The sequence below is a fragment of the Myzus persicae genome, unplaced genomic scaffold (assembly GCF_001856785.1).
Source record: "Myzus persicae strain clone G006 unplaced genomic scaffold, MPER_G0061.0, whole genome shotgun sequence".
NCBI classification, from domain to species: Eukaryota; Metazoa; Arthropoda; class Insecta; order Hemiptera; family Aphididae; genus Myzus; species Myzus persicae.
In genome coordinates this window covers 32832-47363 of record NW_019103895.1, presented here as the reverse complement: position 1 = coordinate 47363, position 14532 = coordinate 32832, and the positions used below count along the sequence as shown (strand labels likewise).

The 14532-nt window shown below is 30.3% G+C and overlaps 3 protein-coding genes across 6 annotated transcripts; 1 reads left to right on the top strand and 2 right to left on the bottom strand.

Moving 5' to 3' along the window:
* Nucleotides 1-412: 412 nt before the first annotated feature.
* LOC111036033 (PIN2/TERF1-interacting telomerase inhibitor 1-like) lies at nucleotides 413-3750 on the bottom strand. The gene is made up of 4 exons (XM_022317916.1): nucleotides 3552-3750; nucleotides 3274-3396; nucleotides 1480-1660; nucleotides 413-1392 (listed from the first exon to the last, which is right to left on the bottom strand). Exons 1-4 carry the CDS (start codon nucleotides 3619-3621, stop codon nucleotides 438-440), a joined length of 1329 nt encoding a protein of 442 aa, XP_022173608.1. The 5' UTR covers nucleotides 3622-3750; the 3' UTR covers nucleotides 413-437.
* Nucleotides 3751-4367: 617 nt separating this feature from the next.
* LOC111036035 (40S ribosomal protein S5) lies at nucleotides 4368-5976 on the top strand. Of its 2 annotated transcripts, none has more exons than XM_022317920.1 (4): nucleotides 4368-4500; nucleotides 5040-5187; nucleotides 5334-5771; nucleotides 5848-5976. In XM_022317920.1, exons 2-4 carry the CDS (start codon nucleotides 5047-5049, stop codon nucleotides 5914-5916), a joined length of 648 nt encoding a protein of 215 aa, XP_022173612.1. In that variant the 5' UTR covers nucleotides 4368-4500; nucleotides 5040-5046; the 3' UTR covers nucleotides 5917-5976. The 2 variants fall into 2 exon arrangements, with proteins under 2 accessions (XP_022173612.1, XP_022173614.1); XM_022317922.1 differs by lacking the exon at nucleotides 4368-4500 and adding an exon at nucleotides 4631-4751.
* Nucleotides 5977-7069: 1093 nt separating this feature from the next.
* On the bottom strand, nucleotides 7070-14286 carry LOC111036034 (sex determination protein fruitless-like). 3 transcript variants are annotated; one of them, XM_022317917.1, is made up of 8 exons: nucleotides 13945-14286; nucleotides 13442-13621; nucleotides 10819-10959; nucleotides 10540-10746; nucleotides 10355-10463; nucleotides 8670-8947; nucleotides 8374-8562; nucleotides 7070-7420 (listed from the first exon to the last, which is right to left on the bottom strand). In XM_022317917.1, the coding sequence occupies exons 2-8, from the start codon at nucleotides 13610-13612 to the stop codon at nucleotides 7325-7327; spliced, it is 1191 nt and encodes a 396-aa protein (XP_022173609.1). In that variant the 5' UTR covers nucleotides 13613-13621; nucleotides 13945-14286; the 3' UTR covers nucleotides 7070-7324. The 3 variants fall into 3 exon arrangements, with proteins under 3 accessions (XP_022173609.1, XP_022173611.1, XP_022173610.1); XM_022317919.1 differs by lacking the exons at nucleotides 13442-13621; nucleotides 13945-14286 and adding an exon at nucleotides 13081-13167; XM_022317918.1 differs by lacking the exons at nucleotides 7070-7420; nucleotides 8374-8562; nucleotides 8670-8947 and adding an exon at nucleotides 9340-9905 and having other exon boundaries at nucleotides 13945-14278.
* Nucleotides 14287-14532: the final 246 nt, after the last annotated feature.

Below are 14532 nucleotides of genomic sequence, written 5' to 3'. Positions count from 1 at the left end.
TATAGCAATATTATGACATTCAATTAATTTAGCAAAACCACAAAAACTTGATCATTATTGTTTTTGGAACACTTACACAATATTTAAAAATTTAATATTATAACAAACAATTCTAATTTAAACGTTAGTCATCAATTATTTATTAAGTATAGTGGCCAATACGTTTAAATTAAATCAGATAACTAAATAGAATTTTCTTAAAAACGCATGCAATTTGAGCTTAGGCACTACCGCCGAGCTGCCCAAATTGAAAATCAAGGGAATTAAACTCAAACCATTAGCGGCTAGGTCTTTTGTATAGCAAATAAGCTCTGTATAATACAGGAGTTGACTATATCATTTTTAAAGTTCTATTATTACATTGTATAAGATAGACTTATTATGTATAAGGTATAAACAAACAAAGATTGTAATTATTCTTTAATACTTAATATAATTTACCATTCACCATAGCCTTTTATATCATTTATATTACTACCAAAGAATAACACATCTCCGTGATTGGCAATAAACATAGATTTTTCATTTACATATTTTGCCAATTGTTGACGTTTACATATACTCTCAAGAGCTTTGGATTTTTGTTCTTCAAAGTCTTTAATAAAATTTTTATCGTCTGGATTCAAAATAATTGGTTTAGGAGTAGTTGTTTCTTTTTTGGATGATGATTTTATTTCAGTAGAACCAACTGTGGTTGAGCATTGGCGAGTAACACTATCAGCAAACTCTTTCATTTTCTCTTGGAATAAAGGACTTGTCAAATCTTTACAATATTTACTACCAGCAGAACTATTCTCTATCAAGAGATCAACCAAGTTTTGATATTTCTGAGTCAAAACTAACTCCGATTCTTGAACATCAGCATCATTTTCTTCTAACGTTGGGTTGTTGTTTTCTTCAGTCTTATCTTCTGACTTATCATCCTCGTTGATGGGTAATTTATTTTTCTTAGTTTTTTTTTTTGTCTTTTCAGGGTCATCAATATTTTCACAAGTGAGTTCTTTCATTTTTTTCTTTTTTTTCTTTAACTGAATTTCGTCATAAATTGGCATTACAAGTTCTGTATCTTTTAATTGTTTAGCTCTTCGTTTCTTTTTTTTCAGTAGCATTGTATTTATTTCATGTTCTTCAGTTTGGGTTTCTGTTTCTTTGTTGACATTAATTTTTTCCTGCATATTATCATTATTATCAATTATATCAACTTCAACAATTGATGATGTATCTTGTTTATCTTTTTGTAATTTTAAACGTTCTTTTTTAGATTTAAAATATTCTTCCATGTTCAAACCATCTAATATTTGACCATCATCTTTAACACCTTTTCCTAGTATACATGTCAATTCTTCTCTTTTGTATTGTGTCAAATCTTTACCCTTGGTGAATTTGTGGTAACTGAAAAACATAATCAATTATTAATGGAATTAATAAAAATTATCAAACCTAATTCTTTGATAAACATTTTTATTCTTAAATACATACTGAACTCTTGATCTTGAATTCAATGAATTTTGAACAAGTGATTTTTTAGAAGCTGCATCTCCATTTGATTCTGATAATTCTTGATACTGATCAAATTTCTCTGTTAATTGTGATAATAAGCGCGAATATTCTTCGCCTGCTTTGAACCAATCATCTGCATTATTTGCTACAAATCCTAGTCCTATAAAATTATACAAATTATACATATAGTTAGAAATTAAACACACTATATTTGATAATACTCTAAACTTATAAAAATTACTCATGCAATTCGCTAGATATAATTTAATAAATTGAAAACTTGAATGGGTACATTTAACAATTTAGAAAATAATAATGTTATAAAAATAGGTACCTATTGTTATGAATTCTTCTTAATTATAGACCGGTAAATTGAAATAACTAATAAGTAATGAAACAGTTTATTTTTATTTTTTGCTAAGCAAAGTTAGACTAAGAATTTATTTTGTTTTAAAAAAAAATATTTAGAAAACAATCTTGAGGCACAATAAGCATATTATTATTCAATGGCATAACATAATTGTGTACAAAAAAATTAGGGGGAAAAATGTAACTGGCATAAGTGTCCTAAAAACAAAAATCTTTAATGTATGAAAAAATTATTTTTTAAATATTTATTTCAAAAAAAAAATCATAGATTATTTGAAATCAATTATCTAAGCTCACACAATTATAAGCCTTGGGAAAATATTTTTACTATGCAATGTAACTTAATATTGAAATTAATTTAATGTATTAGTTTCATGGATCCGTTTTAACCATAATAACTAGAGCACAGAATTATATGCATTTGCATGTAAGTACATAATGCATGCATGTCAATGGGGGTTTTAAATGTCTTAGGTTCATATTAGGTACACTGAATTCAAATAACAAATCTGGTTTTGCATATTTTGCATATGTGGAGGATTATTGTATATTAGTTCATAAAAGCATATAACATGCATATTTAATGTGTATTTAATGATAAATCAATGTTACTGCAGAACATTAAAACAATAGACCATGTTAATGCATGCATCACGGTAGGTTTTTAAATACTGATTGTCAATTTGTCTTCTTTTTTGAGAGTTCAAGACATGTCATTCAAAATAATATACAACATAAACAGTAGATTTTAGTTTTTTTTAATTTTATAACTTCTAAAATATTACATTTTCATATTTTCATATTTTCAAAAGTTGTTTACTATTTTTATTTTAAATATTTTAATGACAAGTCTAAAAGTTAATATTGTCTATCTTCAAAATAATTTTTTATAGAAAATTTTAGTTCTATTAGTTTGAATGTTTATTGTTAGGTTTACTCGGATTTGTTTGGTTATTTTTATTTTTATTTTCTCTATTCAAAGAGAAATATTCAAATTTTATAATACTGAATAAAATATTTTAATCTATTAAATGTTTGTAACAATTCTAATTATTTGAGTATTTTGGTTTATGATCAAAAGTTTAGTAGTTTAGTAGTTTATTATTATTACAATTTTTGTTATTTTATTTTTTGAAACATATTTTATTAAGTACAAAATAATGCATACGATTGCATATTTAGCCACTTATTGTATGCATATTTGCTTCATAATTGCCAATTTTTGAATGCATAAAATTAAGGGCTCTAGTAATAACTGTAATATGTTCAACGCCTTCAAAGAAAACCAAGGTAAGAGCTTAAAAAGTTAAATTAATACTTTTTTAATAACTAAATCAACTTGGTATTAGACTACTAGATGCCTGGAGGAAGTATAAGCTGAAAATAAAATCTTTAATTAACTACCTGTAGGTTGCACTTTATGTATAACTTTAATGTTTTCTGATATTCCTTGTTTATTTTTTCCAAGACCAGATCCTTTAGACCAACCAAATTTTTCAAGCATCCGCTGACCAAATTTTGAATCATCTGAAAAAAAAACAGGAGTGTTATTGGGTAGGTAATGCAAACGTAGAGATTTAAACAATCTTAGAATAAAAGCGACGTGGAAATGCAATATCTGGCAACAATGGTACGATTTATAACTGTTTTAGAGAAAAATGAAATCGTTTAGTTAAACTTACCACTTGTCCAGTGATTTTGGGCCGACAAATTAATCGTCGTGTCTCTCTCTCTACGTCTACGCCCGAACATGGCTAAATACTTAGTATTGCTTAGTAATTACCACAGTAGCGCTAAGTATTTACCACAGAATAAACAGAAGTGAACAATAATTATAAATAAATAATAATAATTTAATATCTATTATCTATTGTGTTACCACCACGATATAAGAATATGCTATCTTTAATCGTGGTTACCACAATATTATTTTCCTTATCACAGTGGGAAATGCGAAGCGAACGGTGTAGCCAATCCCATCAAAGAAACGATAATTACCGCCGATTGGACTTCCGGAAGGATTGAGCCACACGGTTACCTTTAAACTGTGACAAAATATATTATTAGAATTAGAAAGAAACATAATCCTAGAAGATCTTCTAAGACCGTGAAGGAATAGAAATGTTTTGTCATAGTTAGAACTTCAACTACTCTACAACTACAAGATAAGATCTCCTCAACATCGTGCCACTACTAATTGTATAAACGAAACATTGAACGAATGAATGATTAAACTAGATATGTGACAAATCGGAACCACTATGATCAAAACACGACGTCCGTACCAATGTGCCGAATGCACGGTTACGGATCACTCGCCCTGATCGTCCAATTAATATTATAATATTTTTAAAAAAATCATTCTCCGCAATCGGCGACTTCAATAACTATTTTAAACCGCGCAATATCTAAATCGTCTTTGGCCTTCATCGATCTGTTGGCGGCACTGCGAACCTGGTGTATCTGTTCGCAGTGTCGCCAATAAGATGTCGTCGCGATATCGCCTCGTCGCCGTGTCCTGTCGCCGTCTCGCCGACCGCTCTCTTTCGTTTGGAAATATTGTTTAGCTCGTCCGCGTTCCGACGTTCCGGATTCGGAAAATTTTCAATTTGATCAGCAAGGAAAACACAGGTAAGAATTATTTCGTAAATACTACTGTGAACAATATCGAAGTTGCCTAGGGCGCACACACCTATATTTCTATAGATTTAGTGACTACAACGAAAGTCGAAAAGTCTACCAGAGTTACACATGGCTAACCTCAAAACAAATTGTATATCTGTCGAATCTTAATTTTTTAATTTTCTATATTAATTTATTTGCTAATTAAAATCCTGTTCTCTGGTGTTCGCTAATCTGTTCCAGCAACAGTTTTCTTAGAGGTAAATTATTTGATTTTTCACCTTACGTGGTAGTAGTGCCCTTTCCCCACATTTATAAAAACTATTATTCATTTTATTAATCTCGTTTACTTGTATCTTTTGAGAGGTAAACATTATGGGACCTGTGTGATTATCACGTTTCATTTTTAAGTATGAATTTAAAATAATAATGTTACTATTTAATTTTGGTTACTTTAATATACTCCCATATTTACAGTCACATGAGATCATTTTGTTTGACATTTAGTCAAATCTTTTTTTGTATTCTAAATGATTTTTAATTTTTAGAATCATCATGGCTGACGAAGACTGGGGAGATGTCGGAGCTACTAATGTAGATATTGCTCCAACACAAATTGCAGCTGAATTACCAGAAGTGAAATTATTTGGCAGATGGAGTTGTGATGATGTAGAAGTTTCTGATATGTCTTTGCAAGTAAGATAAAATCAAATTTAATTTAACTACTTACTTCTTTTTAATGAATTGTATTATAACATAATATTATTTAGTTGGGTAAGGTTCATATTTAAGTTATAATTGAGTAAATACTTGACATTATAAAAACATTTACATTTTTATAGGATTACATTGCTGTCAAAGAAAAGTACGCCAAATATGTTCCTCACTCTGCTGGTCGTTATGCTGCTAAACGTTTCCGTAAGGCTCAATGCCCCATTGTTGAACGTTTGACCAACTCTTTGATGATGCACGGACGTAATAACGGAAAGAAACTGATGGCCGTTCGCATTGTTAAACACGCTTTTGAAATTATCTACCTTTTATCTGGTGAAAATCCATTGCAAGTGCTTGTAAAAGCCATCATTAACAGTGGACCCAGAGAAGACTCCACACGTATTGGTAGAGCTGGTACAGTCAGGCGTCAAGCTGTTGATGTTTCCCCATTGAGACGTGTTAACCAAGCTATTTGGTTGTTGTGTACGGGATCCCGAGAAGCTGCGTTTAGAAATATCAAAACAATTGCTGAATGTTTAGCTGATGAATTGATCAATGCTGCTAAGGTCAGTTACAAATATTCCTTGTTGAATTAAATTAATTGAATATTATAAATTAATGGGATTATTTTTGCTTTTATAGGGATCATCGAATTCTTACGCTATCAAGAAGAAGGACGAACTCGAACGTGTGGCCAAGTCTAACCGTTAATTTCCATCTATTATTTCATTTACTTTAAATATACATTGTATATTTGAACTAAAACAATAAGTTTTTATTTTTTTTATTAAAAAATGTTTTTATTATACACTTCCTTAATTCCTTGAACATTTCTCTGAACGTATTATGATAGATTTGGTATTGATGTGATAAATTGGTATCAAGATAATTTTGTGTTTATAATAACACTGCATTACTCATCTCAATTTCATACTAAGTTTCTGATTTTGTGTTGCTTTAAATTATATTTTTTTTACCATTGTTGTAAAGTTTGAATTGGAATATTTATAATGGTATTTATAAACCCTTATCTGAAGTGTACTACTTGATAACTGTTACGAAAAATGTTATACTCTAATACAAAACTGCAATTATGTTGTGACGTGCAAATTCAATACTAGTTTCACTAGTGTGTAAATATTGTCTTCTGATAAACCACTGAATAATCGTATACGCAGTTACAATGTTTTTGAATCATTTAACGGTTGATGCTCGATAGTATTATAAATGTAAGTGCATTGCAGTCAAGATGCTTTTTTATTCATGCCTGGATTCTCTTTTTCTGATAACATATCTTAGCCATAATTGAAAATCGCATAAAATATACATATATACAAGTTCTTAAGAATTTAAATAATAACTTAATAATATTAAATCCATTTTATTGTTTTGGCAACAATTTTGTGATTCAGGATTTGAAATTGCAGTTAAACATAAAAAAATTATTAAAATGTGTCATGCTGTAATTTATAACATAGAAACAAAATTGTAATCGCATAACATTTTCATGGATGACTAGAACGTATAACATTTTGAATAAGTAATATGTAAGTGTCGTTTAAAAAACTTACATCATTTTTAAAATAAATTAAAATTATCTTCTTTTATATTGACAAATACTTGGGCACTAAAATAAATCTGATAAATATATTAAATAATTAAACCTATAGCCTATCATGCCTCAGTGGAAAACAGTTAGCTTTGGTGACGCCTCTTACAGGCTAACAAAGTCACACCCATGCAAAAATTGGCCACCGAGGTACTGTCCTGTTTTAGACAGGCTACATTCTGTAACTGATAGTCTAAACTCATGTTATTTTAATGGAGTTGAACTGCAAAATAATGTAAAACGAGGTAAAGATAATCAATGCAAATTGTGGTCAACACTTTTAATGGCAACGGTATTATATTATATTTTCGCAAATGTCTGTATATTTTTAAATTTTAAAAATATTCTTGAACATATAAAAAAAAATATATCTATATTCATAATAATGTGTAACTAAGTATTATTTTGTTCTAGACTAAAATAAAATCAGAACAAATTCTTAAGTAGTAACAAATGGTAACGCTTAGTTAATTATTTTAGGTTATAACAAATTGATATCACAGGAAAATATTATTCCGCTGCGTCGTCTGTCATCTTTTGAGTTCGAGGATGATCTGTTGTAGGAATATCAGTGGATTTTGTCTGAATTTGTTTTTCGTGAAACTCCTGAATAACCAAAAAATAAATGTTATCCAAAATTATAATTATACATACAGAATTTTGCTGTTTATATAACTTGAGAACAGTGGCAAGATTACCATAAGTGAAACTAGAATATTTTTATTAAAGATAAGATATAAGACAAGCCAAATGATAAACATGAAAATTCTATTAAGTCAATATTAGGCCGGGCCATGGCCTGATTGGCCAGACCCATAGTTTGCCTATGAAGATAACTGTACATTATTAATGGTCACTAATGCAAAGTACTACAATTAATCAAATACTTATGTCATAAAAATTATTTGAGAAAACACATACTATGGAATACTTACTAAAATGTAAATAATGAAAAATACAAATTTAACCATTTATCAACAAATTGTTTAATGAACTGCTCAATTTTAATTTCAAATTTTCTATTGTCATATTTGTTTATACAAAATGAAATTATGCACAGAATAAAACTATTTTTCTTTACTATCCATCGTTAATATTTATATTTTCTCATTAAAATGATGCCATGGGTTGTCTCCATCTTACAAACATACAACATGGCAAATTTTAGTTCACAATAATTAATTTTAGTCTGTAAATTCTAAAATTAATGGATTGACCTGTTATAAAATTTAAACGAAATATTATTTAGAGCATCTGGGAGACTATTATTGATATTTTTATTAAGAAACAAGTTAACCAATTTGAAAATTACTATAATTTACTTCAAAATAAAATCAATAAGATCATGTGAAATACCCTGGATAATAATCTCACCTTTAAATTTTATCATATTCACTCTAATTTCAAAAATAACAATGTAAAATGGATTATTGTAACATAAAATTTGCTGTTTGCAAGACTGAGACAACATATGTGAGTGTAGTTTCCTTCTCTCAAGATGTAAAATAAGTTACTATTTATTTAGATGATGATAATAACCAATCTAATTAAATAATCACCTGAAAACAAGGAACCAGGCAAAGGTTTATATTGCATTCGGGGCATTGATATTTGGTTTTGCGTCTCAAGAACCTTCCACGGGTGTCTATTGTGTTCCAACAGAAACTGCATCCAAGTGCCGGTCCCGAACGTAACAATGGGCAGTGGTCAGATCGTGTTGATCCATTATAAGAATCAGTTGTGTTTACCTATAATGCAGTTTAATATTGTCTAGTAACTCAATAACTACCATTGCATTCACAATAATATGGTAATATGTTTGACAAATAATATTTGTATAAAATGTATAGATTACCTGTGATGCGCTAGTGGGCAATTCATCATTGAAGAGGCCTCTAGCCATTAGACTAGGTTCAGATGGCTGAGAAATTTGTTTGACTATGGTTGGTTTAGGAACAGCTAGTGTGTTGGTTGATGATGGATTTGGCTCTGAACACTGCCTCTCTAGCACTCGGATTACAGGTTCAGATTCATCATTTGTTTCGTTTATTACCATTGATGTATCTGTACTCATGTCACTATCATTGATTTTTATATGGGGTTGACGTACTAGAGTCCTAATTCGTTTATTAACTGGAAAATTAAAATATCCATTTTTAATATTTAATTTATAGCACTTAATTTTATTTATCATTATTATCAATGTTTAATAAATTCAAGGTAAATAAACACAACAAAAATACAAAATACAATAGTTATATTTCGATATACATTACATTTAAAAATAGTTTTGTTATACAAATCAAATTAAACCTAATAATATATTATAATAATTGTAATTTCTATACAAATAAATAATTTAAGATTAACACCAGATTGCACAATCATCTGTTTCAAAGGGGTTTAACGAGTCATTAAATACTTAACAATCCCTTAAACATAAAAAAAATGAACTGTGATGGATGTGTCATCAAATATTAATGAACCGTCAAATTATAAATATAAACTATTTGTGCAAACCAGCATGAGTGAAATTAATAACTAAAATAAAAGGAAACAAAATAAAAATATGATTTGTTAATAAATAAATCAATAATTTATGTATGGTTGTCTGTTGAAAATATTGAAGGTGCGGGTGAAGAATAATAGCACGGGTTAATCACTGTCAGAGGCTGCGAATACATTTGTGAAACATAAGCAGGATGATCAACTGCCGACGTTTGAGATGTTGAAGGTTCATAAAGTGGTGCTTGATACACTTGCTCGGATGATTGACCATTGATTGAAGATGCTGGCGAGGGTACTGGAATAGACGAGGAAGACTGACCTTTTCGATGAACAGGATAACCTTTCTTTTTGTACTCGAGCCACAAGGTACGGTTATTTATCCCATACTCTTGAGCAGCACGACAAAATCCCATACGGCCCACACGTACAGCTTCAAGAGCTTCCTTAAAACGATCACTCTCCCGAATACCGGGTTCTCGTTTTTTGCGAACTTTATTCTCTGGTTTGGATACTGCTTTGGCTTTGGGTATGGCGTAGACACTGTGAGGCGGGCAATCAGAGAGCTGCTCCAAAAACGACCAACCTGTTAGCAAATGTTGTAATTTGTAATAAAAATTTCTGGTAAATAAGATATTTAAAATGGAAAGAAAAGAAGACACAAAAATTAAATTTTCAAGAAGAAATACATTTAAAGACATATTTTATTATGCAATTAAGCAACTCATTAAAGTGAGCATTTACAGGTTGAACGTTTTTGAAACTATTCACTCATCTAAATAGTTACTCATATTTTGGATTCGCTTAGCAAAAATAATCATTATCCTACAAAACTGTATAATAAATGAAAAAGAACATGCTTATGTACATTCAATTTTAAGATATAAATAATACTTTCATTAAAATGTTGAACTAAATACAAAACAGAATCAAAATTTACAAAAATAAATTGTGTATTAAACTTAAACTAATTTATAAACAGTAAATAAGTACCAAACTACAAAAGTATTGTTATTAATAATGACTTAAACATACCTTCAGGTTTATGGTGAACAATTGTTGTATGGTTATCTGTAGACGATTGTTTGCTTACACTACTAATAGGTTTTGATGCTTCTTGTCCTTGTGATGTAGGTTGAGATCTCTGTAGAAAATAAATAAAAAATACACGTTAATGTATGCTTACAAAATCTATTAATTTTATTTTAATAAATTCATACAGTTGACATATTATCTTGTTCAGTTACTGATATATCTTCGATAGAACTGTTGTGTTCAGATTTATCACTGGATGTTTTCATGAGATGCATTTTTTTTCGTTTTGCTGTGGGTGACAACAAACTATATTCAGTTTCTGCGTGTCGTGTTGTAGCAAATGGAAACATGGTTTTCTCTGTCAATCCTTTTATTTGTAAGCTTTCAGCTGCCTTAGAATATTTTAATGATTAGTATATAATTAATACAATACAATACAATGCAATAAATAAAATACAATTTACTTTTAAAATAATTGGGAGTTGATCTTGAGAGATGTTAACTTCACCATAGTACATAAACTCAATTAATGTTTTTAAATGATTATAAGACATGTCTTTGATGATGATTATTGGATGTTGACAAGGTGTTTCATTGAAAAGCATCTATAACAGTCAATACACATTTGGTATAAAGATATAATTTTTACAACACAAGTTCAGATGAAATTGATAGTTTGTGTTTGAAATAAGTTGTTAAATAGATTTAAAACAAATCATTAGGAAGAAGTTCTGTATTGGTAATAATAATTAGGATAAATTTATAAATCTTCATCCTATTGAACTGATAGATCTGATGACGAATTTATGATATTGAAAACTGACTTAAAGGTACATTTATTTTGGATCCAACAAACAATTTTATCTGTTAATTCATCTGAAGACAAGGCCGGGAATCTTTTTCGTCTTATTTTATTTGTCAGTAAGTTGTAATGAAAAGAGGTACTTTTAGCAGGAACTCCTATTTGAATCCCATTAAAATTGTTCACACACTTATTGTACCAAAATACCTAATACTTTGCATTTTTTTCTTTTTGTAGCCAAACTGTTCAAAGCATAACTTTTACAACATTTACCAATTGTTAATATCATTTCTTCTGACTTCTATATTTACTCATAAACAATTTATATTTTAAGTCATAAACATATAGCTAGGAAACAGTTAATAATGCAATAATAAAAAAATTATGTACAATATTTAGTGAAATATATAAATGTAAAATAAAAATAGGTACGCATTCAAATATTTGTTGTTTATTAAACTCAGAATAAAAATAATAATATATTTTCATATTGTATGATTTCTGGTTATAATAAATTCATTAATTTTAAGCTTGCATTTATTTATCTGCTCACAATTGCATACCTATTGGTAACATGTTCAGCACACTTGCAATATATAACTTTTCCATCATTTCAAAACATATTTAAATATTTGGATATCATATAAATTATCATAGGTACCTGCATTTCTAAATTGGGAAATTCTAAACAATTTTTAAAAAAAAATTATTTAATTTCTATATTTAATGTATGAAGCAAAAAAAAAATTGATGCGTGATAGTGAAAAACAAAAAAAGTGAAAAAAAATGTAAAAAAACGTCTCATTGAAAAATCACCCCTACATATACAAATAAGAATATTATGTATTTAAGAATGTAAAAATATGAACATTTATATTGGCTCCAACTTACTTAGAAATTTGTGTAACATAATATAACATACGTAAAAATATGTAAAATTACAATAAAATCTATTCCCTACTTACAACCAGTTTAAGTTAATAAAAGGTGAATACAAATAGTTTCTTTAATATTTTTATTTTTTACTAAAAACTGTAGGTATCCTCTTCCTTCCCCAGGGTAACTATGCATTAATACCCTAGCAAATGTTACAATGTGTTATGTTAGGGGATATGTTTACCTATCTTAAGTAATTTGGCTACAAAATGAGAAATTCAAGTAGGTCTCTATGTTTCAATATAGGTATTTGTATGACATGTAGGTCGGAGATAATAAATGTCATGCAAACATCTTCAAGAGAATCCTTAATTGATAATAAATCTATATCATCTCGAAAAGGAAATATAAACTAATAATAGGTATAGATAAATCGCTTACATACCATAACATATAATAGTAGGTAGGTAGGTACCTATACGTGATCAATTAACATTTAGATAATCTTAACATAGTATCTGATAGTAATAAAAAGTAGTTATCATTGAAAAAAAAATAACAATATTATATAATATAAATATATACAATATTATATTATAGTATATTGAATACATGTTTGAATAGAATTTCTTATCAGCTGATTTTACTTAGAACATTTATCTCTTAATGATATAATGATATGTTTTGTTTGTAGTTCCTCTATAATAATATATCAATGCATTAATTATTAAAATAATTGAATATGATTTATAATATAAATAATTAAAAATATAATAATGTAATAATTAAATCATATTTTAATTAGATATAATATAAGACACTTTTATAAGCATATCTACCTATGTAGCAACTACTATAGGTACATGGTTATAATAGTGATATTATTACTGTATCAAAGATTAATTGCTGCATGAAAGCTTAAAAATGTACCTGATTGTTTATCGCACTACAGTGTACCCTTAATTAATTAATTAATCATTAGTAGAGATTCTTATATATTTTTGTTACTATCTGTTTAGAGTAGGTAATAATAAATTATGTTATTTACCGACGATTTAATTCAACTATTATAGTGATTGAGCCGCACTGTAGTAAATACCAAACACTCGTATAATATAGTATTGGTTGGTTTGACCTGAAGAAGTACCAATAACGTTTACAAAATTAATAACCCGTCCATTTAGCATAATCTTATAAGACATCATAAGCGGGCCGCCCGGTGCGATAGAAATGTTGATCATCGATAACAAACATTTCACATGGAACACTGACAATGGACGACCAACCCCAGGGGACATATATTTACAAGTCACTGGTTTAGATGATATCATCAGCGAGAAATTGAAACAACTTTACAGATAGCTTGCCACTGATGGGTGGGATTTTCATTAGAGGATTTTGGATCTTACTTGAAAATAGCTGCTGCATGCAGACAGCACGACTTTGTGCACTTGTATTTTCCGGCCTTCGGCGGCGATGGTGGCGTCCACGAACATCTCACTGTTCAACAGGCCCGTCATGACGTTCACCAGGTTAGGCTGGTGGTTGTTCCACCGCAAACAGAACCTCTGATCGGCCATTGTTTGAACCTGCAGATCCGCCAGACGCGAAACGGACGGACAGCCGAACAAACAAAACAAACAAACGCACGCGATAATAATAACGACAACATGCTGTATGCTAGATGGTCGTCGGTGTTGTTATTAAACATTAGTGGGGGACTACTATAATAATTATAGGCGGGCAGCTGGTGAGTTACAACGGGCATTTCACGTCTATGGTAGGTACTTGCCATAATAATATGTGTTATTGTTATGACTTATGATTATTATTGTATTTCGTGGGACCGAGACGGGGATTTTGCGAGAGGCGACGAGCTAATATAGTAATTGTATACTGCACTCGCACTCACCTTATAGGACTTGGGGACACTTGTGCGTCACAAACGGAAACGTTTGAGCGACCACGGCAGCCAGTATGGGTGGGCAAGCAGCCTTCAGGTGGTCGTCGTTTCGCGTAGTGTGGCGAGGAAGACCCGGAACGGAGAAGACGACGGCGGAATCGGAGACGGCTTGCGGACGGGCCGGCAAATACACGGCAGTCGACAACACAAGAGCGGCAGAGACTATGGAGCAGTGGCGCGCGCGCGAGAAACGAGAAACGGATTACGGAAAACAACACCGCCGTTCGTCGTACCCGCGAGAAGAAAATATCTTTTCTCTCTTCTTGCTCGTTTCCGACTTTGTTTTCTCTCTTTTCTCCCCTGCGTTAATAAATAACTTTTTTATTTATAAATAAACAATTCATTATTATGATAAAATCGCGACCCGTGACGTCAATCGCCGCGCAAAATCGCGTTGGTCACACCGGGCCCCCGGCCCGCCGACCACCGGACGCACTGCCTACCGATCGACCCACCCCACACCGCGGGCCCGTCGGACGACCACCCGTCGGACAGGGATCGCGTTACAGTCGGTGCCATAAAAATAATAAATGCGAC

What these genes read in the sequence shown, in the direction of transcription:
- LOC111036033 (XM_022317916.1), bottom strand. Translation starts at nt 3,621, where the DNA reads ATGTTCGGGCGTAGACGTAGAGAGAGAGACACGACGATTAATTTGTCG. An exon ending in CCAAAATCACTGGACAAGTG is followed by an intron (nt 3,397 to 3,551) that starts GTAAGTTTAACT and finishes TTTTTTTTTCAG; the next exon opens with ATGATTCAAAATTTGGTCAG. An exon ending in AATTCAAGATCAAGAGTTCA is followed by an intron (nt 1,393 to 1,479) that starts GTATGTATTTAA and finishes TATGTTTTTCAG; the next exon opens with TTACCACAAATTCACCAAGG.
- LOC111036035 (XM_022317920.1), top strand. Translation starts at nt 5,047, where the DNA reads ATGGCTGACGAAGACTGGGGAGATGTCGGAGCTACTAATGTAGATATT. An exon ending in TTTCTGATATGTCTTTGCAA is followed by an intron (nt 5,188 to 5,333) that starts GTAAGATAAAAT and finishes ACATTTTTATAG; the next exon opens with GATTACATTGCTGTCAAAGA. An exon ending in AATTGATCAATGCTGCTAAG is followed by an intron (nt 5,772 to 5,847) that starts GTCAGTTACAAA and finishes TTGCTTTTATAG; the next exon opens with GGATCATCGAATTCTTACGC.
- LOC111036034 (XM_022317917.1), bottom strand. Translation starts at nt 13,612, where the DNA reads ATGGCCGATCAGAGGTTCTGTTTGCGGTGGAACAACCACCAGCCTAAC. An exon ending in CATGCAGCAGCTATTTTCAA is followed by an intron (nt 10,960 to 13,441) that starts GTAAGATCCAAA and finishes TGACTGTTATAG; the next exon opens with ATGCTTTTCAATGAAACACC. An exon ending in AACAAGATAATATGTCAACT is followed by an intron (nt 10,464 to 10,539) that starts GTATGAATTTAT and finishes TATTTTCTACAG; the next exon opens with AGATCTCAACCTACATCACA.